This window comes from Bombyx mandarina, chromosome 12 (assembly GCF_030267445.1).
Source record: "Bombyx mandarina strain Sakado chromosome 12, ASM3026744v2".
NCBI lineage: Eukaryota > Metazoa > Arthropoda > Insecta > Lepidoptera > Bombycidae > Bombyx > Bombyx mandarina.
This window is the reverse complement of record NC_143219.1, coordinates 12,989,598-13,012,099: the sequence shown is the minus strand read 5'-3', so window position 1 is coordinate 13,012,099 and position 22,502 is coordinate 12,989,598. Positions and strand designations below refer to the sequence as shown.

General features: G+C 42.3%; 3 protein-coding genes across 9 annotated transcripts in view; 1 reads left to right on the top strand and 2 right to left on the bottom strand.

Moving 5' to 3' along the window:
- LOC114250558 (synaptic vesicle 2-related protein) overlaps window positions 1–4,773 on the bottom strand; it is a 36,156-nt gene extending 31,383 nt beyond the window's left edge. The window contains exons 1-2 of one of the 6 annotated variants that reach the window (XM_089732046.1): window positions 4,540–4,773; window positions 3,974–4,118 (exon numbers count right to left, since the gene is read on the bottom strand). Coding sequence is in view for 4 of the 6 variants with exons in the window: in XM_089732048.1 (XP_089588174.1) it covers window positions 3,974–4,010 (37 nt within the window). In the remaining 2 variants the exon portion in view is untranslated. The remainder of the gene's footprint in view (window positions 1–3,973; window positions 4,119–4,539) is intronic. The other 5 variants (XM_089732047.1, XM_089732048.1, XM_089732049.1 and 2 more) reach the window with 5 other exon arrangements.
- A 1,545-nt stretch (window positions 4,774–6,318) lies between these two features.
- Window positions 6,319–22,502, top strand: part of LOC114252079 (endoplasmic reticulum disulfide reductase DNAJC10) — a 34,464-nt gene continuing 18,280 nt past the window's right edge. The window contains exon 1 of one of the 2 annotated variants that reach the window (XM_089732043.1): window positions 6,319–6,498. In XM_089732043.1, the coding sequence (XP_089588169.1) occupies window positions 6,437–6,498 (62 nt within the window). In that variant the 5' untranslated portion in view covers window positions 6,319–6,436. The remainder of the gene's footprint in view (window positions 6,499–22,502) is intronic. The other variant, XM_089732042.1, reaches the window with a different exon arrangement.
- LOC114252078 (uncharacterized) lies at window positions 15,218–17,526 on the bottom strand. Its single transcript, XM_028186563.2, has 2 exons — window positions 17,253–17,526; window positions 15,218–15,939 (listed from the first exon to the last, which is right to left on the bottom strand). The coding sequence occupies exons 1-2, from the start codon at window positions 17,380–17,382 to the stop codon at window positions 15,239–15,241; spliced, it is 831 nt and encodes a 276-aa protein (XP_028042364.2). The 5' UTR covers window positions 17,383–17,526; the 3' UTR covers window positions 15,218–15,238.

Sequence of the window (22,502 nt, the reverse complement as noted above, 5' to 3'; positions counted from 1 at the left end):
TTCGCATTTTTAATGAAAGCTGCAATTCGTCAGGGGCATTTTGAGCTTTCATTATCTCATAATTAACTTGCCATCATTATAAGTATGTCACAGGTATTAGTTTATTTATTGGAAAAAAGAAACATTCTTTTCATCTATCACACGCCTCACGTCTCACACGCCTAGCAAGGCGTAAGGGGCCATCCATAAAGTACGTCACACGTTAATGGGGAGGGGGGTATCACCGAAGTGTGACATCGTGTGACAAGGGGCATGGGGGGGTCAATACTTTTGTGACGTCACATGTTAAAATTTAAAATACTAAAACGCAAAGTTTGTATGTGAATTAAAAATTTTAAAAATTTACAAACTTGATCTATATTTATTAATAATTTTTTGATATATATTTATTGATCTATATTTATTAATAATTTAGCGAAAATTCGTCCTCAACGAATTGCGGCTAGACGTGCCCGAGAAATTCTCTGTTTAATGAATGATGACGATGCTTTATGGATGGAAGAGAATGATGTCGACACTAAGGATGTTCCTGTCGTTCAAATTCAGAACGAAAATGAAGTGCCTGATTTACCAGTAATAGCTGATATAAAAGAGTGGATCCAAAGTCCATGGACACTCGATAATTAAGTTTTTTATCTTTAATTAATATAATTAATCGTTTATTATTTTCTAACTAGTCGTTTGTTTTTTCGGTTTTATGAAATGTTGGACTTTATGTTGATTTTATTAGATTATTATTTAATAAAAATAAGTAAAAAATGAAAATAGCTGTTTTCTCTCGATTATTTTTAAATACATACATAAATTTAAAAAATGTGTGACGTCACATCAGGAGGGGGGGGGTTATAAAAATGTGACAACCTGTGACAAGGAGGGGGGAGGGGTTCAAAAGTCCTAAAATTCGTGTGACGTACTTTATGGATGGCCCCTAAAAGTAAAAAGTAATTTGCTTATTAAAAAGCTTAAATACAAAATGCATTTTTTCTATAATTCTGGCCCTCCTCTAGAACTTCTTAAGCTTTGTGACCATTAAAAATGTTTGCCCACCACTGCCTGTAAATCGTCGTTACTCGCTTCTTGTGGCCAGACCGGCCAATAAGCCAGATACAAAACGCCGCCACACGCCACTCGCGCGATTCCCCACCCCTCACTCCCTTACCTCAGTTAATCTGTTCAATCCGAAGGCAACGCACATATTATTATGTTGTTGATTGAAATAAATATGGATATAGAATTATTAGAGTCCATTATGATACTGCGCGCGTGGGTTACACCCCTCCCGATCCACTAACGGTACTTTAAGGTACCTCAAGCATCGGTCATCGTTCTCGTCGAACCCGTCGCTTGCGACGAAGGGCTCGACGAGTAAATTAACCCTCAGACACAGCCCACTGAGCTTCTCGCCATATCATCTCGTGAGTCGCGATGGGTACCCAATCCGGTAGTAGATTCAGCCAAGCACTGCTCTATCTAGGGCTAGTGTTAGCAACACTTGCAGTTTAAGCCCGTGAGCTCGCCTACCGGTCCGTGCGAAGTTTGAATAGCGCCTTATGCTACCAACGATTATGTAAGAGAAAAAAAAACAATACGTTTTTGCGTAGACTTTATCTATAGGCCGGTAACTATGTACTTTTTTCCTACGAAACGTGTTTCATTATTTGATAAAAATAAAATGTCAATGACTTGCAAAAATTACAAGAGTAAAAGAGAGAGAGAGAAAGAAATGGATGGATTGTGTGAAAGACGATATGGGTAGGAGGGGAGTGAGCGAAGAAATGGTATATGATAGAAGAGTATGGAAGGAGAAAACATGTTGCGCCGACCCCAGGTGACTGGGAGAAGGGCAGGATAATGATGATGATATGATGACTTGCAAAAATTACAAGAGTAAAAGAGAAGACAAAACGTACTTGTAAAGCTAAAAGGCATTCATTCACGCTGGTCGTGCTTAGAATTTGTTCTCTAGAAACTTGTTGAAATGCTATGCCTAATTTATTGTATATATAATATATGTTCGACTATAAGTACAGTTGTATATGATAAAGAATGACTCAGTATATACATATGCAGAACAGACAGCTGTAGACTGTAGCCGTGTAGAAGAGTAATAGTTTTGTTTTTACTGTATTTCATGTACATATGTTAAATTTTTTAGTCCCTTTGTTTTCAATGCTATTTTCAATAGTCGGTGACGCCGTAAATATACTGTATGGTATCAAGTTTATAAAATTATTTTTTTACAACTAGATACTGATAAAAGATTATGTACACTGTGTTTTGAATGAATTAAATAATTATTTCCGTGTTTAAAGCTTATAAAGTATTATACATACTTATTATCGTTAACAGAGATTTGTTTTGTAGACTATCTTGTAACTATTGTCGATCGAAGACTGTCTTCTTCTGAAAAATTCAACAACTGACCTGGTCTTCCTCTGTTAGAGTCATTAGAAATGTGCTCTCTGACATTAGGTATTTTTTTTAAATTCGATTACGCAATAGACCTTAAATACGTGCTACATAATAAAATAGCTAGCATCTTGTGTAATGCTCTCGGTTGACCTTGGGTATATTGTGTATCGAATACGAAGGAGAAACTATTGACAAATCGTATTACGTAGCTAGCTTTAGGAGTGGCTCTAACTACATGTCACTCCGACTACATGCGCAATACGCTATTGTCAGCTTTTTCAGTACACATTAAGTACCCTATATTGAATTCCACTCACTTCAAAACTTCCTACGTTAGGTCACTTGTCTTTTAGTAACTTCTTAATTAAACGTCTTCTTCTTTTAAATTTATAGGCTGCTATCAATAAAAAAGGAAATGATCTGTTTATTTTTTCCAAATGTGAATCACAAAATAAGGTGTAGAATTAATCTAAGCATTGAGGTTGCAGAGATAACCGTCAAGAATCGATCATAACACCAACCCCATTTAATATAACATTATGATGAACATTTTGAGTATGATGTAATAGATAATGAATGGATATTTTGACAAGAACGCTCGTACGATATTCAAATTACAAATTGGAACGTTTTTGGCAACGAATATTGTCACGCCAAAGACCGACGGTTTTAAGAGAATGTCGGCTATTTTTGTCAACTTTATCCGCGTTGTATTGCGTATTGACAAAATATAATTGTAACGAGAGTAATTGCTATTTTTCTTTTCTGTAGCAACCCTGGGACAGATGTGTGATAGTTCTAGGCGTCAGTCAGACTGAGAAAAATATAAATTTCGTGGCGCCTTTTGTGCGGAGCCGGCCTGAATGAAGATGACAATACAAATAATCACAGCTGTGCGGCGCCGCCCAGCCTTGCGCGTTACATCGCCGCAGCTTTAAGCTTCTTTCAGACTGCGCTATAATAATATATATAATAGCATATACTCGTAGTGTATAGCTCATAGCACAACAATATCGCGCACCATACACTGTTATGGACACGTTCACACTTTCTACTACGTATTATTCGTACTATATATTATTGACTAAGTATACGCTGCTATACTATATGACACTATAGTATAGCGTAGTTAGAAACCAGTTTGAACGTTTTATGTAGTTCAAAACATTTTAATACGTCATATTGAATACGTAAAAGTCAATATTCACCCATTTTTTTTGGAAAAAGTATTACAGTGTGAAAACATTGACCAAAAGACAGCGAAAGACAATTTAGATTTACTTTAATAATTTTTTTATTGCTTATTGAAGCCATGAGTATTGGCGTGGACGAGCTTATGTCCCATCTGGTTTCAAGTGGTACCTCAATAACTACCGGCCCTATTAGAGGAAATATTATTGTTCATAGAACCCGTTCTGGTAAAATGTTTTAGGCCAGAAACTAGAACATTGAAAGAATATGAGCTACCTTTCATCCCACTCTACTGAGCAAGGTTATAAAGTAATTCACGAAGACTAAATTGCCGACGAAAATCTAATTCGATATTAAAAAACAAACTTACCAGCGATATCTAGAACTTTTTCGAGTTCCGACTCCATTGTAATATTAACTTATCTAAGAACAGCAATGAAAATTCTTGTTCGTGTTCTCAACTTCTCCAGCGTACTGAAGTCTATAAAATTATTTGTTTGTAATGAAGTTTTAATCTGTATTGTTAAAACATTAAATTTACATTAAAATGGTGTATTACATGTGTGTATGTATACATTATATGCGTGTATAATGTGTTTAGAACTGCCATTGACGTGTATAAAACATGAATGTCTATCTGTATTTTATGAATTACAATTAATGAGAATTGTTCGTAAACACAAGCTCATCGTACTACAGTCACCAGCGGGTGTGACTTTATGAGAATTTATTTTATAGCTGTAATAATATTGTGTAGCAATAATATTGTGTTGCTCTGACTGAATTTAATTGAATTAATATTCGATTTATATAAATTTACAGAGCGTTTAGCTAAAAAAAAAATGTAATTCAAACGGTAAACAAATTTTTAAATTAATTGGAACTATGTATTTAATTAGCTACATATCTGAATATTAAAACTAAAAACGTCCTTACCTTATGTTTAATTTGAAAACGTTTCAGCCGAAAAATAAGAACGTTTAAAAAACAAATTCATTAATTAGATTAGAGGCACCACTTTTAGAAGCACAACAAACGATTTACGTGCCTATAGAATTGAAACATAATCGAAAAAGTCATGTGAAAAATACGAGCGAACCTTGAACACGACCGTTTCCGTGGAGACACGTAAACGAATTGCCGCCCGCCGTCACACGCCACGGTCACAGCTGGTCAGTGAACTAATCTTTTGGCCGGCATCATTACATGCTTTATCTCGTAAAATCCATATAATCCATATTCTAATGAATACCTAAAAAATCTATAGAATATACAAGGCATTCCAAACAATATCAAATTCAGCCGTCGCTTTAGGCTACCAGCGAATAGAGGGGGAGGGGAAAATTCACGTTCAGCTGGCAATAATATTAAGGTTGACTATCGTTTTATTTATGGCGGTTCTGGTGTGAGCGAGACCTACATTCTTATCATTCTCATCTCTCATTCATGAGTCATGGCTGTCTCTTAAAATTGAATAATTAATAGAATTTGTGTATGACGGAGAGGCTGGTTCCATGGTGTTTTTAAAATTATGACGTCGCTGACGCCATCTTCATCATTATCCTTGCCTTCTAGTTACAGTAATTAAGAATCACTTTTCCAACGAATTTCAGTTATTACACTTCAAGTATACAACGATAGGTAATAGCAAAGAACTCCGCTTTGTTCGAATTTTTTATGACTTGCACAAAACATTCCGGCTCGTATTTAAAGTCACTTGTATTTATAGTAGAAAGCGGGGCAGCTTAGTCATGAGTCCTCTTGGATGTCGCCTTAAGCAGTTATTGTTGACATGCGTAACATTAAGGAAACAGTTAACTGTAACTATTTTTAGTTAATTAAATAGTGACGCTGCGCCGACATATACTAAAAGATAATTTAACAAAAAAAATATATATACAAATGAGACAGAAAAAACATTACATAATACCTAATTTAAAATAATATGTACATACAACAAACTTCTGTTTTTTAGCTCCTATCAAGTAGTTAACTATATGTTATTAAAATTTTCGGTCCATTTTCAATTGCAAATTTGATTTTATTAAAAAGCTTGAAGTATAAAAATGAACAATTTCCTTTGAGCGAAAGGCGACTCATTATTTTGTCTATATGTATATGTCGATGCAGTACTTACATACATATATTTGAACGTAATTGTAACGTGTTTAATGGTCGAAGATTTTCCTTAATTAAGGATTTTTTTTTGGCTTAAATTACCTGATTTATTGCCTACATAACCCCCGTATTGTATTCGTAATATAGCGGCGTGCTATTCTGGCACAAAGACTATTAACATATACAGTCAAATCTGGGTAAGTGAGAACTGGATAAGTGAGAAAACTCTGTGAGAGTAATAGCCAGGACCCGTCATTTTAAGCTCCCAAAACCTCTATTAGCGAGAAACAGAAATATTTCTAAGAGAGAGTCGTTTTTTCCTCATGGACCTCCGTAAGTGAGACTGCTACTTATCTATACCTCTATAAGCGACAGTCGAGCTTTATTTCTTTATATTATTTAGGAGGAACAAATAACAAAACAAATTACAAATTCAACATCTGCTATTCTATGACTCATTCTTATCTTTCGTGGAACTTCCTACCATTGTTTTTGTATTGTTTTGCACGTCAATATTGAACCTATTCTATTTCGTGGAACTAAATTACGTTGTTAATTTATCGCATTCTTTTCGAATAGACACGTGTGTGTACCGTCCTGTTTGTCGGACTTACTCAATTTATCGTTAATCAATTGCGAAGGAAAGTTCTGTTCTGCATCATGTCAAAACGGAAAATTAAGGTACTGTCATTAAGTGATAAACTTAAAATAGTGAATGCGTTTGAATCCGGAAAATCGCGAAATGAAATTCAGAGGGAGCGTTAGCGAGAAACTCGGGTTAGTGAGAAACCTCTATAAGCGAGAATGAGATTGTGCTCCCTTGAACTCTCGCTTATCCGGGTTTGACTGTATTTATAGTAACAAAGTAGTTGTAGTCATAGCTTTATAGAATGTCTGAATTATGTATGTGACATGTAAAAATTGTTCCGAAATCCGAAGCGGTAATAATTAGGTATGCTAGTAGTGCCTGCGGTTTCACCTGTGTTCGATTTGTAATTCAGAAGGAATTAAGCAGGCTGGTCGTTTTCCTGGAATAAGTTAAATAAAGAGTTAGCTTGTGTAACTCGTTAGCCCATAAGCTACCAGTTGGTTTGTAGATTACGTACTTTTCCCACCCCGGTTTTTATATATGTAATTATTTTATATACTTACCTAGTTAATTTGAATTTCCTTTCGGATTTAACTAAAGCGAAGGTGACTTTGTGACACGTGAAATAGTTTACGAAATTTTTAATCAAAAAAATACCTCTTAATGTTACCGTATCGGGGAATCACCGGCACCAATAACCAATCTTTACTTTCATGAAAGGCTTGTTTACTAACGAAATCCTTACTTAGAACGAGAAATGATTATTAGTTTCCTTTATAAACCAGTGCAACATTAAAATTAAATCGATCATTTTCCTTAAGCCTGTCCTTTAAAGCTGGTGTAATAAAAATTATAACCTGTAAGAGAATTGTTTATTATTAATAATATCATAAAATGCTCGATCAAAGTAACGAAAATACTGGAACTATAAATTTCAAGAGCGTGACGTCATTTGGTTGATAATAATTATTAATTTTAGGCAGATATTTCTTATGTATATTTCTTATGTAACTGGACTTTGAGTTCTCGACGTCCGTTTGTTATGGTGCAAATCAATTGACTTTGTTTATAGAAGACGATCATTTTAATTGGCTCGTTCCAATTCTATTGTCTAAATTAGTATATAGTTGTACCTATTTATGCTTTAAAAAGTTAATATTTAAGATATTTTTCTGTTCTATACATTTCAACTAATTATTCAGATAATTCTACCTATCGGCACGCTGCTGTTTAGTTAAACATTGGCAGGGAGTTCAAGCCCGGGCAGAGAGGGTTACCCCGAGGCCCGTTTCGCGCCACGTAAGGGGACGCTTTAGATAATACACGTAAATTAGTTATGGAACTTATAGATAAGCAACTCAGCACTCAACAAAAATGTTTACAGGCGTCGGCCACTAGATGGCTTCGTTTCGATTAGTTTCTCATTGCTCCTGTAGATAGCAGTAACGAATTAACTATATTATATTAAGTTATTTTTAATGAAGGATTTTGCAAATTTTCAGAATAAAATTTTATCAATTTTTCTATAACAAATAAAGACTTGTATGATTTTTTTTTCTGTGTTTACTTATACAATAATTAATTGCCTTAACTTTAACAACATATACTTAGTCTGGCCATAAATACTGTTACATTAAAAATAAACAAAATGTTACATTTGAATTTGGAATCTGTCATTTTTATATGATTGCTCATTGAGTTTTCTCATTTTGGCGCCTTTTTTTTTTTTTTTCCTACCTAAGCTGATAGCCTTGAGAGGCTATGTCAGCGTAACCCTAACTTTAGTAGGTGAGCTCACGGGGCTCAACCTGACGATGTTGCTAACACGAACCCTAGCTTTTTTTTTCTTTTTTTTTCCTTTTCCTTTTTTTTTTTTCCTACCTATGCTGATAGCCTTGAGAGGCTACTTCAGCGTACCCTAGCTTGTGTAGGTGAGCTCGCGGGGCTCAAACCGGAGGATTGCTAACACCGCCCTAGCAAGAGCAGTGCTTCGCAGAATCTACCACCGGATCGGAAGCGCGACCCACTGAGAAGATCCGGCGAGAAACTCAGTGGGCTGTGTCTGTGGGTTAATTTGCTCGTCGAGCCCTTCGTCGCAAGCGACGGGTTCGGCGAGGACGGTGACCGGTGCTTGTATTGCCTAAAAGCACCGTTAATGGATCAGGAGGATCCGTGATGACGTGCTTTGGGCGACGTCGACGGTTTACCAAACGGTCTACAGGATCGGGTATGTAGTTTCCGGCGGCCACGACAAGAGGGTTCTCATGTCGTGCCGCCTTCTCAAAGTGGCGCAGCGATGCCGACTGTAGATACTTACTGACGGGGTCGAGCTCCAGGTCATCGTGGAGGTCCACGTTCCTCTGGAACCATGGTGCTCCGACGGCTATCCTGCAGAATCGGGATTGTATAACCTGAAGGGGTTTCAAGTTGGTGCGGGCCGCGTGAGCGAACACTACGCTTGCATACGTCATGACGGGGCGTATGCAAGTTTTGTAGAGGGTTACCTTATTACGGAGGGACAGTTTGCTTCGTCTACAAAGCATTGGGTAGAGTCGTCCTAGTATAAACGCGGCGCGATCGCGTACCGTTTTTACGTGGGGACGGAATGTCATCCCTCTGTCGAGGGTGACGCCTAGGTATTTGACCTTCGGGGCCCACGGTATGGGCTGGTCAAAGAGAGTGATGGGGCTAACGGCGGAGGTGTTTACGCGCCTATAGGGGAGTGGGGTGCTCGAAGTGGTATTCGGAGGGCGACCCCTTTTGAATAGCACCGCTGTGCTTTTCGTGGGGTTAATGTCTATTCGCCACTTCCGGAACCACTGTCCCATGGTGGTTACTGCGGTCTGGAGTCGCCGATGAAGCAACGACATCTTCCTACACGAGTAGTAGATAGCCGTGTCATCGGCGAAGAGCGCTAGATGGGTCTCCGGAGACCGGGGTATATCGTTGATATACAAACTAAATAGTAACGGGGAGAGTGCGGAGCCTTGCGGGACTCCGGCAGTCAGATGACGGGGACGAGAACGAGTTCCCTCTACTCGATATCGAAACGAACGGTTCGACAAGAAGTCTCGTATGATGAGCACGAGTCTGTCTGGCACTCCCATGTTGTACAGTTTGTAGATCAAACCGTTGTGCCAGACTTTGTCGAACGCCTTCGCTACATCGAAGAAGAGGGCGCCGGTCGGGATTTGTTTACGCCTATTTAGCCCTATTAAGATGTGCTCCGTGAGGCGGTGCACTTGTTGTACGCACGAGTGTTTGGCGCGGAATCCAAACTGCTCGTCTATTAGAATTTTATTCGCGGTAACGAAGTCCCAGACGCGTTTCCGAAGGAGTCGTTCGTAAATTTTGCCTATCGCTGGGAGGAGACTAATCGGACGGTAACTAGCGGTTTCATTATTCGGTTTGCCCGGCTTGTGTATACCGATAACGTCCGCTTCTTTCCACACCGCCGGAAAGATGCAGTGCGTCATAGCGGCATTTAAGATGGTAGCCAACATTGTTATCAGTTGGACTGGTAAGAGTTTTAACGCGCGGTTGCGGATGCCGTCGGAGCCGGGTGCCTTCTTAGGTTGAAGGTTTTCTATTTCTTCTCTAACTTCGTCAGAGGTAATGGGGGGTAACGCGTCCGAGGGTGGCAGGGAAGCTCTGCGCTCGACCTCCCTGTCGACTGCCTCGGAGTGTTCGGGGTCCGCGTATTGAGTGCTGGTGGTGCACTGCTCTTGCAGTGCATCGGCCAGCAACTCTGCCTTGTCATCGTCATCGAAAGCCGGTGGTTGGCCTGAAGGGCGTACGAGAGGGGGCATAGTAGCGGTAGTTTCGGATTTGAGAGTCCTTGCTAGTCGCCAGTATGCTTGATGAGAGGGCGCGAGTCCTTCTAAGTAACTATCCCAATTCTCATTTCGGGCGTCGCTTAGGCGAGATTTTACATCCCGCTGTAGACGACGCATCCGAATCCGGTTTGAGTGCGTGGGAAGTTGATCGTAAGCCCGGATTGCCGCGTTTCTAACTCTTAGGAGGTTCCTAAGTTCGGGGGACAGTCTGATGCGGTGAAAGCTATCCTCCACATCGACTTCTTTTGAGGATCTTATGATCGCGGAAGAGATGTGATCCGTGATGATGTTTATGGATTCGACTGTGTCCTCGGGGGATGGAGTTGAATCCGGGCCGCAGGGGAGGATTGGTGGAGCGGCATCGGCTAAGCATTTGCCCAGCTTCTTCCAGTCCACCATGGTCCTCGTAGCTGTGACTGGGTTGTGGGGGCGACCGAGCTGCATAACGACAGGTCGGTGGTCTGAGTCGAGCTCTGACATTGCTTCGATGGAACGTAAGCGCAGAGTTACGTTCCTCAGCAGTGCCAGGTCTATAGTGCTCGGACGGAGCGCGATGTTATACGGATAACATGTTGGAGTTGGGGGACCGACTACTTCGAAGGTAAGGTCGTCTATAAACGCGTCGAGACGCCTACCGTTTATGTTTGAACTGTGGCAGTTCCACCTAGTGTGGTGGCAATTTAAATCGCCTGCCAGGATGACGGAGTCTCCCATGCCGAACAGTGACTCGATGTCACTGCTCAGAAGGGGCTTGTCCGGGGGGAGATAAACGGATGCGATGACGATCGGCTGGTGTCCCGTCAGCGAGATACGGCACACTGACGCCTCGATATGTGAGAGCGAGGGGGTATCGAGAGGGACAACGTGCAGGGCCCGCCTATAGTAAATGGCAGTCCCGCCTTTGGAGGCGGTGAGTCTGTCATTCCTAACCATGACGTAATTCGCGACTTTCGGGTCACGACGCGAGGGCTTCAGGCAGGTCTCCTGCACTAGCAGAATATCTACAAGATTGTCGCGGAGGAATTCGTAAATTTGATCGCGTTGTCGCGCGAGTCCGTTAGCATTGTAGAATGCTAACGTAAGGGAATATGGTTTCTCTCTAGCGTTTTGCGCCATTGATTACCGGTGATTTTAGAAAGTACGGGCCACGGACTCGTAAACGTCCATGTATTCGAACGCGGCCGCGAGCCGTTGTTCGGGGTTTACCGCCCTTCGCATCGCGTCTGCGAACGATCGCAGACGGTCGAAGTTGACCGCCGTGACGAAGTCGCGCACGAGCGTGAAGTCGTTGACGGCTGAGGGTTGCGGGGGACGGTACGCGGGCGCGGGGGGAGGTGCGAGCAGGGGCTGCGGCGCGGGACGTGTCGCGAGCGGGGGCTGGGGTGCTGTTTGTGTTCCCGACCTCGTATACGGCAGCGGTTTATTCCACGCCGAGACGGTGGGAACCGCAGCCGGTACGAAGGCGGGTTTCGGTGCTGGAGGCACCGAAGTCTTTGGGCCGACGGTACGGGGGGCTGGGTGGGTCGGACGTTTTCGCGGAGCCCTAGGACATCCACGGTAATTCGCGGGGTGTCCTTGCTTAAGGCATAGGACACAGCTTGGAGGTTCGGTCGCGGTTTCCCTAACTCGCGAGCAATCTAATGTGGCGTGATCGCCGAGGCACTTCACGCAGCGGGGGCGCGCGTGGCAATTCCGAGCCGAGTGGCCATAGAGTTGGCATCTGTGGCACTGTCCGGGAGTGCCACGTGTATGGGGGGCTTCAATGGTAACCCCGGATAGGCCACATACTGTCGCGAGACATGCGATCTTTTTCTTGGCCTCCGGGGTTGGTTCTAGAGCGACTAGAACCATGTTATATGGTTTTTTGTCGCGTCCGTTGTGCATCCGGTGCACACTTACTATCGGGAGGGACTGAGCGGTCAGATCCTCCCTTACGTACTCTATGTCGAGTTCCTTCGGAACTCCGCGTATTACTACGCGGAGCTCGCGGTCCTCCTGAAGAGCATAGGTATGGAAACCTATGTTCTCCTTTCGGAGGTACGCGGATAGAGCCCTATGGTCGCCCGGCGTTGCGACCTTTATTTGAATCCCATGCGCGACGTTACGCGCATGGGTATAATTTATTTTGTTTGCCTGAAGGGCCTGGGAGACGCGGTTCCATGCTGACTTCTCCTGGAGAATCAGCGGGGGCGGGACGACGGTTTTTTGTGCGGGTGCGGGCTTGGGACGCGGCGGTGGGGTTGCGCGGCGGCCGGAGTCCGACTCCGGTGTCACGACTACCTGCGGACGGGAGGCAGTCGCTGATTTTGTTTGTTTTGTCGTGGAGCTCCGGGACTCCACGGCGCGAGTACGTTTTTTCCCGCGTTTTACCGTTTGGAACCCATCCGAGGTTCCGGGCTGCGGGCTCGTCGCGGACTCGAAGTCCATCTCCGATCCGGTATCGGAGTCTGAACCTGAGTTGATGATTTCGGACGACGCGACGGATGAGATTGGCGAGAATGACGTCGCGGGTGCGTTAGGCGCTTCGTTGGCGCTAGGCGCTTCATGAGTCGCTACGTGCGTACGTGCGCTCAAATTGGACTTGGGGGCGGGGCATGACTGCGCGGCTCGAAATGACGCGGCGAGGGACGCGGGCGGGGCGGGACTCGCGCGGGCGGCCCTGTAGGCCGCGAATTCGGCCGTGAGGTTTGATAGCACCGGGTACTTCTCGGCAAGTAACCCGAGAAACCCTAAAAGCTCTTCTTCCATTTTTTCGGTTTTGCCCGGGGGGGGGCGTCCCCGGGACTTAAGGCACACTCGCCGAAAGGCGAGTCCCCTGAGTAGGAGTTCACCCCCTGCGCTGTGCCAGCTACAAGGGGGGGAGTGCCTTTGCCGTGAAAACGGCAGTCGGCTAGGATTGGGGTGGAAGTTTGGGAAGGTGGGGCCCCACTGGGTTGTGAGAATGCCGCAACAAGCGGTGATCTCAGCGGGGGGTTAGTCTCGAAAGAGACTGTTTTACTCGCCGAATAAATAAATAAATTTAATAAATGATATGAGTGGATGATAATGTGAAGTCGTTACGAATGCACAATCGACAAGTTCGAGTTGCTTTTACGACACAAGGTCGCGACGCCAGCGATAGTGCGTCAAGAATTCGCAACAATCCCGCGATCGATGCGACAACGACAATGCAGCGAAACTCAAGACACAAGATCGCGACGGCAGCGACAGTTTCTCGCAAAAACACGTCCGGACTGTAAGGTGATGCAATCGGAACTATGGGAACCCTAGCAAGAGCCGTGCTTCGCAGAATCTACCACCGGATCGGAAACGCGACCCACTGAGAAGATCCGGCGAGAAACTCAGTGGGCTGTGTCTGAGAGTTAATTTACTCGTCGAGCCCTTCGTCGCAAGCGACGGGTTCGACGAGAACGGTGACCGGTGCTTGAAGTACCTAAAAGCACCGTTAGTGGATCGGGAGGATCCGAGATGACGTGTTTTGGGCGACGTCGACTGCTTTCCATTCTGTCCGCAGGATCGGGAATGTAGTTACCGGCGGCCACGATGAGAGGGTTCTCGTGTCGTGCCGCTTTATCGAAGTGGCGCATGGACGCCGACTGCAGATACTTACTGATGGACTCTAAGTCCAGGTCGTCATGGAGGTCGACGTTCCTGACGAACCACGGGGCTCCGACGGCTATCCTGCAAAAACGGGATTGAATGATTTTAAGTGTATGCGGGCCGCGTGAGCGAACACTACACTTGCATAGGTCATGACGGGGCGTATGCAAGTTTTGTAGAGTGTCACCGTATTTCTAAGGGACATTTTACTTCGCCTACATATCATCGGGTAGAGACGTCCTAGAATGAAGGCGGCACGGTCGCGTACCGTCTTAATGTGGGGGCGGAATGTCATCCTACTGTCGAGGGTGACGCCTAAGTATTTGACCTTCGGGGCCCACGGTATGGGCTGGTCGAACATCGTGATCGGGCGAACGGCGGGGGCGGGGGTATTGACACGCCTAGTCAGGAGGGGGATGCTCAGCGTGGTGTTCGGAGGGCGTTTTGGCGCCAATACATTGTACAATATTTTGCGATATTAAAATGGAGTGGGGTAATAAAGAGAACCGAATCGCTGTGATTGCATTACACAAAGTAGGTATGGAGCCAAATGCAATTTTTAAAACTCTCCATACGCTTGGTATTAGTTTTTTTTTTTAGTCGGATGGAGGGCGGGGCATGTCGGAGTCGAACCGACTAAAACCTCCTGTCGCTCAACAACCCACGTCCGAGCCTCGCATGAGACAGAACCCATGAAAAGGCAAGGGGAGGAGAGTGAGCGTTTAGTGCGGAGCACATCTCTCCCGTCACCCTCCCCCTTGGGACGCCGGGCCAGCGATCGTCGGCGCCACGACCACCAGCCCTCTCGGTCGGTAGGCTGTCCGAAGCCCGCCTAGATGGCGCCGGTTTGAATGGGTTATCCTACGAAATACCCCCGCTGGGTCAGAACCAGCGTGGGTCGAGGATAGCCGGCCTTCCATCACCCGGATGCTCTTGCGTAAAACGCGTGCAGAGCAGCTTGCACGTCGTCTTCTTAGGCCCCCTTCGCCGGGCCCCAGACCGACATATGAGGGGGACCTGAAACACTTAAGACTTCGTCAAACAGAACGCGTACTTAGCGCCGCGTTATAGCGTTCTAACGTCGCGCTCTTTCATGTCACACAAATTGACTTGTCCGACGCTCTTTGACGCAACGCATTCGCTAAATCATAGCGCCTTTCGATAGCAGTGTGAAAATTTAAAAGTATTAAGATGTCGAGTGATTCAGATGTGGAAGAATTGTTACTTTTATATGCTCTATCACGGTCACAGAAAAAAAGAGTATGGGTGCACGACATTAATAAGAAGAGAAATGATTTAGGAGAATATCAACGGTTGTGTCGCGAGCTTGCATCACATGAAGATCGTTTTTTTACATACTTTCGTATGTCTCAAGTTTTATTCGAGGAACTACATGACCTGCTCATCCCTAATATAAGCAAATGCACCACAAACTGGAGGACGCCTATTTCTACAAGAGAAAGACTTGTAATCTGTCTAAGGTAAGAAATATTTATTTTTTTAAATACATGTTTAGTGCGTTATCATTATGAAATTCAATTGAAGATGTCGATGCTCCAAAATTAGTCTCATGTAGAATAGGCACTTCATAGGCGACGGAGTCTTCTGTGCTTATAATAGAACAATGTGGTGAATTTCTCAATATCTGAACGTCTTCTTGCAGTTCCTCTGCTTCTATGCTTGCAAATAACTTGGCTAGTTCTACCTTGGCTTTTATCTGCTTGTGTTTGGAAAAACTTTTAAATGTTTGGACATAACTTTGGAATAGGTGGTCTATGGCATCATACTCTTGTTTTTTTCTATTTTGTAAAAAATTTGTAACTTTATCCATCTCACTGTCAGTTTTATAAATTTTTTTAGTTCGTGAACAATTTATAGAGTTTGCATGAGGCGTCCCTGGCGGAGGTATCTCTGGCGAGCGTGTCTGTGGTGGAGATGTCTCTGATTGAGGCGTCTCTGATAGTTGTATCTCTGGCGATGGAGTTTCTATATCTGACGATGGTTCCGGTGTAGGTTCTCGAACGTTTGAAGATCGTTCTCGATCTGTCAGAGTTGAATCAAGGAACTGTAAGTGGGAAGCCCAAGGCCATTTTTTAAATTTTTTTGTAGCTTGTCCTGTAGTACCTGCAACTTCTTTTTTGTATCTCATGTAGTTATCTCTCAAGCTCTTCCATTTTTTTCTGGCGGATTCACCTGTAAAATAAACAAACTGTATTATTTTGTTTCAGGTACTTAGCTACGGGTGATTCACACCAAACCATAGCCTTCTCCTTCCGAGTAGGTCGTTCAACTGTTGGTGGTATTGTGAAAGAAGTCTGCAAAGAAATCTGGAATACATTACAACCAGAATATATGCCATCGCCTACTGAAGAGACATGGTTACAATCAGAGAAAGGTTATAGGGAAACCTGGAACTTCCCGAATTGTGTCGGTAGTATCGATGGAAAACATGTCGCTATAAAGTGTCCCAAAAATAGTGGATCAGAATATTTTTGCTACAAGAAGTTTTTTTCTGTAGTTCTTCTTGCTATAGTTGATCCATGTTATAAATTCACCGTCATCGAGGTCGGTAGTTACGGGAGTCATAGTGATAGTAGCATATTCGAGAACTCAATGTTTTATCGCCAATATATCCATGGAAAGTCTCTGCTACCAGATAAACCTCTTCCAGGCACCGAGGAGCCCGTTCTTCATGTATTTATTGGCGATGAAGGTTTTGCTTTAAAAACGTATTTGATGCGTCCTTTCCCAAGAGGTTCAGCCACACAAGACGAAAGAAAAACAAAATTGAATAAAAGACTTTGCAGGGCACGTCGGGTGGTTGAAAATGCGTTTGGGATATTAGCACAAAAATGGCGCATTTTTTTACGCCCTATTGATTGTAACGTAGACACAGCAATTGATGTTATTAAATGAATGAATGAATGAATGATTTATTTTATTTCAGACAACAATAAGTCCATATGTGTACATAGTATCATTGAAATATACTTAACATTAACAAAACCAATCAAATAAAAAATATACATTTATTAAAAGTAGCTATCAGTGGAATACATTTCAAATATTCCATTCCACTGATACCTACTTCGAACCAACCATTATTATTACTAATATTATTTAGTCCGCAAGTGAACCATGGTACAATGGTATGCCTTCAGGATGCTGTTAGGGCTGACCTGGACCCGGCCAATCAGGGATGTGCATCTTTTCCGCATGGTCGTAAAGAAACAGTCGACTCGTGCCTCGGCGAACATTCCCGACGCGCTACAGAACCGAGGCAGCCCCAACAACACCCTTGCTTAAAGCTGCATGTTGTTTACATAATTACTTACGAACAAAACAAGAAACAGCAATTTCATCTCCAGAGTTGGAAGACGAAAGCGAACCTATACGTGCTCTAATAACTCATCGTCCTACAAATAGAAGATCAACGACTGCAGCATTCGAAACTCGTGAAAAATTTGTGTCTTATTTTAATCAATAAACAAATTCACATTACTTACCAGTTTCATTAATCTCTTTTCCGATTTGTTCCCAGCATTTTATCTTAATTGTTACATTTTTATAAGAAATATCCTTCGTATTGTATAAGCATGGGTATTTCTTAACTAATTCTATTAATTTCTCAGACATTATCCAGTATTTTAATACACAACGCCTGACGTCAAAGCGTCCTAACGCCACGACAGAGCGTTGCGTACTGCTAGCGCTGGCGCTCTGTTTGACAGTATATTACCATTGTAGTACTACAACACATCTCGGCGTCATAGCGCGGCGCTAGTTAAGGCTCGTTCAAAGAACGCGTAATTAGCGCGCGTCAGAGCGCTAAACTAACGCCGGCTTGGGCGAGATCCGCCTCCTTGTGCGTCTCTCACGCGCCCCGCCGCTTCCTTCTGCGAGATGGTGCACTCACAGAAGTCGAGCATCGCCTTCCACGACTCGTCGTCGCCGAGCTGAAGACTGGCCGTCGTCTAGTCCCGATCTTAATCCGCTGGATTATGATTTATGGTCAGTTTTAAAGAGTACGGCTTGCTCTAAACGCCATGATAATTTAGAGTCCCTAAAACAATCCGTACGATTGGCAGTAAAAAAAATTCCCATGGGAAGAGTGCGTGCTTCTATTGATAACTGGCCTCAACGTTTAAAGGACTGTATTGCAGCCAATGGAGACCACTTTGAATAAGCTTTTTATACTTTAAATTGTTTTATATTTATGTATTAAACTAACACACTGTAAAAGTAATAAATGTTATTTGCCATATAATTTTTTTTGTTTTCCTTTGTAACAGTATTTATGGCCAGACTAAGTAATTTTAGAGACGTCATTACCTTAAAAGCACCAGGGAACCAGCCACTCCGTCATACCGTATTAAATATATTCTGTATTCTGAGTCAATTATATGTTTATTTATTTATTGCGTAGTTGGGTGTGTGAGGTCACAGCTCACCTAAGGTGAAGAGGGTACAAAATCTCATAAACATTATAACGTGAATGTCTCACCCTTCTTGAGACGAAATAAGGTTTATATCTCAATCGTATTGTCTAACGGCTGTCTCTTTCAAATCTGCTGCTTTGCCGCTCTGCCAATTACTTTAAATTTGCAATTCATTAAACTCTACCAATGCCGGTCCCAAGTCCAGACGAGAAAAAAGGAGGGAGGGAGTTGAAGTTCGACCTTTCCACCGTAAAACAGTCAACGCCGAATGTCTGGTGGCGGTTAATTAGTCGGACCCAAATAAGGTTTCGGCGGCCTCGACTAAATCTCTTCCAAAAGCACTGCCCCAGGAGGACGCGGGACCCCATCATGTGTATTTTCCCCAGAAAGCCTCATGAGGCCAGCATCCACGCAAGAAGGGGAGCCTTGCGACAGCAACACGCAGGATTTTTATAGGTACGCGTGCGAGCTTATATTATATATACGCCCAGTAGTTATTATATATACGCCCACCAGTTTGGATAGCATGCTCTTGTGTGCCAATGATAAATCCTGTGAATACCCAATTTGGTATATATGAAACACGTGCATATCTGGGTCACATAACGACTTCACACCCAGCAATCTGATAATGTAAATATGTTTATGAATAAAATTTATTCTAAAAAGTGTTTATTAAGACAGAGCTGACTTTTGTAATAGCAAATTTATTATTATATATATTTATTATTATATATTAGCCTTAAAATTAAATGAACAATTATTATTATTAAAAAAAGGTTTTAGTGCAAAATATACCCAATATTTAGTAAGAATGACTCAAAATATTAAAAAAATATAATTAAAACGATACAAAATACAGTTTGACAAAATGTCGGTAGCTAAGGTAAAACACGCTTATACATATACAGCGTCCGTCTATTCCTGGCGCCAATAAGAGAATGAGAATGAGCTCCTTTCCTTCTCCGGCTGACCATCGAGCGTCCGATGTGGGATGTGTGCTTAGTGCAAATTTGTTAACGTTCTCGATAGCGTAAAAGATAACTCAAATATTGTTGGAACAGCATCTCTACCGGCAAACGTAGGCAAACGTTTCAACTCCATACAAATTTACGTTAACTTTTACGCTATCGAAAACGTTAAAAAACTTGCACTAAGCACGTTGACCCTGACGTAACATTGCGTGATCGGTAAATCACGCCAAATTCTTCATCAGTTTTATGCTTATTCGTGACGTGGCGTGGCGTGATCGGCGAACCACGCCCCCTCTTCTTCAGTTTTATGCTTATTCAATATTTATTTTATTCATGTTATACATTTACTGGTGGTTGGACCTCTTGTGAGTCCACATGGATAAGTACCACCATCCCGCCTATTTCTGTCGTGAAGAAGTAATGCGTTTCGATTTGAAGGGTGGGACAGCCGTTGTAACTATACTGAGACCTTAAAACTCTTATCTCAAGGTGGGTGACGACATTTATGTTGTAGATGTTTATAGGCTCCAGTAACCACTTAATACCAGGCTGTGAGGTCGTCCACCCATCGAAGCAATAAAAAATATATTATAATTTAATGGACTCCCGATATGAAATACACTGCTATTCTAAAAGAAAAGAAAATAATTAACAATTAAAAGAAGTCGGATTTAATCAAATAATCGCGTAACAAATAAAGAACTCTAATACCTATCACCTTGTTGACATCTTACGATACGATACTTCGATAGTATAATCTATTATTGCTTTGTAAAAACCACCGGAAGCTCGGTCGTTTAAATTTAGACTCTAAGATATTTCAATACGAGTCTTATCTGATACGTGTAAAAGATTGACAATAAGGAAAATGCATTATGTTTTTTTTTTTTTTTTTTTTATTGCTTACCTGTGTGGACGAGCTCACAGCCCACCTGATGTTAGTGGTTACTGGAGCCCATAGACATCTACAACGTAAATGCGCCACACACCTTGAGATATAGTTCTAAGGTCTCAGTATAGTCACAACGGCTGCCCCACCCTTCAAACCGAAACGCATTACTGCTTCACGGCAGAAATAGGCGGGGCGGTGGTACCTACCCGTGCGGACTCACAAGAGGTCCTACCACCAGTAATATTGTAATTTAATATTGATTATATTAATAAATATAATTTAATATTGATAATATTGATTATAATTGAATATAATATTGATTGTAATTGTAATTTAATATTGATTGGCACTATCTGGACATATCTGAATCTGGAAGTGAAACTCTTATTAATAAGATTTAGTGTGTTATATCTCTTTTTTGTTATTGCGTTCTCTTTCTATTAGGTGTTAGCTCGGTCCTCTAGGTCACCCATAGGTCCATGAATAAAAATGAGTACGTTCAAGCGTGGTTCAAGCGATGCGCCTTTTCCGACCTTCAGACAGGAGTTATTTTTTATGGAAATATGAAACTAATAGCAAATCCAATATGTCGTCTTTTCGCATTAAAAGTGCACAATTTCCAAAAATATTCGAAATTGAGTTAATAATTTGCGGAATCATTTGGTATCACCATTATTTTTCTCATAAATACTGTCAAAAGAGCGTAGTTTAGTTTTAGTTTTTTTTTTAGAAAACCTATGTTTTGACGAATATTAACAAAATTAATACATAATTTTATCTTACTTTAAAACACAGATAATGTAGGTGGTAAAAAATAAAAAAATAATGTTGCATAGATGATTAATATTAAAAATACTACATGTTAAACCTTTAAAACACTCTCCTGTAAAATTAGTAAGTTTTGAGACTGTACAGTTTTAATGCGAGAAGACGATGTGTTCTCGGGTGATTTTCACAATTAAGGAATAGCATCGCGTAGTAAGTGCGTTAAATAGATAAAGTTTGCGTTATTAATGGTGGGCAACCAGCACGGGGTTACCACCATTACGAGAGAGAGCTTTTCTTTCTCAGCACCGATTTGGTGGCGGTAAGTGGGATTTTGCACTATCGTTGCCTCTTCTTCGGATCTCCCTTAGTGTCGATTTAGGGCTCGATGACGGACTTTTTGGCTTTACTGGTGGTAGGACCTCTTGTGAGTCCGCGCGGGTAGGCACGACCATCCTGCCTATTTCTGCCGTGAAGCAGTAATGCGTTTCGGTTTGAAGGATGGGGCAGCCGTTGTAACTATACTTGAGACCTTAGAACTTTATCTCAAGGTGGGTGACGCATTTAGGTACGTTATAAATGTCTATGAGCTCCAGTAACCACTCAACACCCGGTGGGCTGTGAGCTCGTCCACCCATCTAAGCAATAAAAAAAGCCGTTCTGTTCGACTTACATTTTTGCAATTGCGACTTGTGTTCTGACGAGTTTACGGCTTTTCTGGTTGTAAGAGGCTACCAAAACTCCTTGGCATGGTGAGTCCCGTCACCCATCTCGGTTGGCAGATAGAGCTAGATAGCCCAACAATTTACCACATTGACACGAACGCTCTATGGAACGCCAAACCGATGGACCTTAGCGACAAGCGACAAAGCCCTAAACCCCGTGGTTGAGGCAACTCCGGGATTAGGTTAAGTGGCCTAATGTTTGAGTGTTTATTTAATAACTAATTGAGCCGTGGCATTGTAGAACAAATTAAAAAATATGTCATACCATAAGGATGGCACACGGTGAAGTAAGTAGTGGAATTAATGTCATTGTTTCAATAAAATAGTGATAGATTTCGTTCTAATAATGTCTATTACCTATACCTATATTAATTTTTTACATGTGAAGTTGCCGCTTAGTATACAGAAAGTTGGTAGGTAATTTTTTTTTTCTGTTGTCAAAATATGTATCCATGATATCGATGCGTCTCTGATAGCGCAGTGGTAATTCTACAATGCCTTTCTTAAAGAAGTCAAGTGTACGGGAACCAATAAATTCTTCAGAGGCATTTTGTACTGCCTTTCGGGTATTGATTTTTTACCCTACCAAGAAGTTGTCCTGGAAACAGTAAAAGCCTGTCGGCGTAAAGTCTGGTGAGTATTGTGGATGACGCAAAACCCTAGCTCTTATACATTAGATAACGCCTGTTAATTAAAATCAATCGTTGTCCTGTAAAAGCAGCGGGAACGAGCGATGAACCAAAGCTGGATTCCTCACAGTACCTACTCATCCGCAGTAATGCGGAGCTGATGCTCATTGGTAATAAATAAGCTATGATGAATTATACGGGCATTAGATAGCTTTGTGACTGTGACCATGACTTAGAGATAGTTTTTCGTTTCCGGCACTCGCCTATCAAGTTTTTTTTACCTTGACAATTTGACGCAGCTCGGCTGATACTGTTTTGATGCTAACCTTGAA

Coding starts and splice junctions, on each gene's coding strand:
- LOC114252078 (XM_028186563.2), bottom strand. CDS start 17,382: ATGTCTGAGAAATTAATAGAATTAGTTAAGAAATACCCATGCTTATAC. Junction 15,940..17,252: donor AAAAGAGATTAATGAAACTG/GTAAGTAATGTG, acceptor TTTATTTTACAG/GTGAATCCGCCAGAAAAAAA.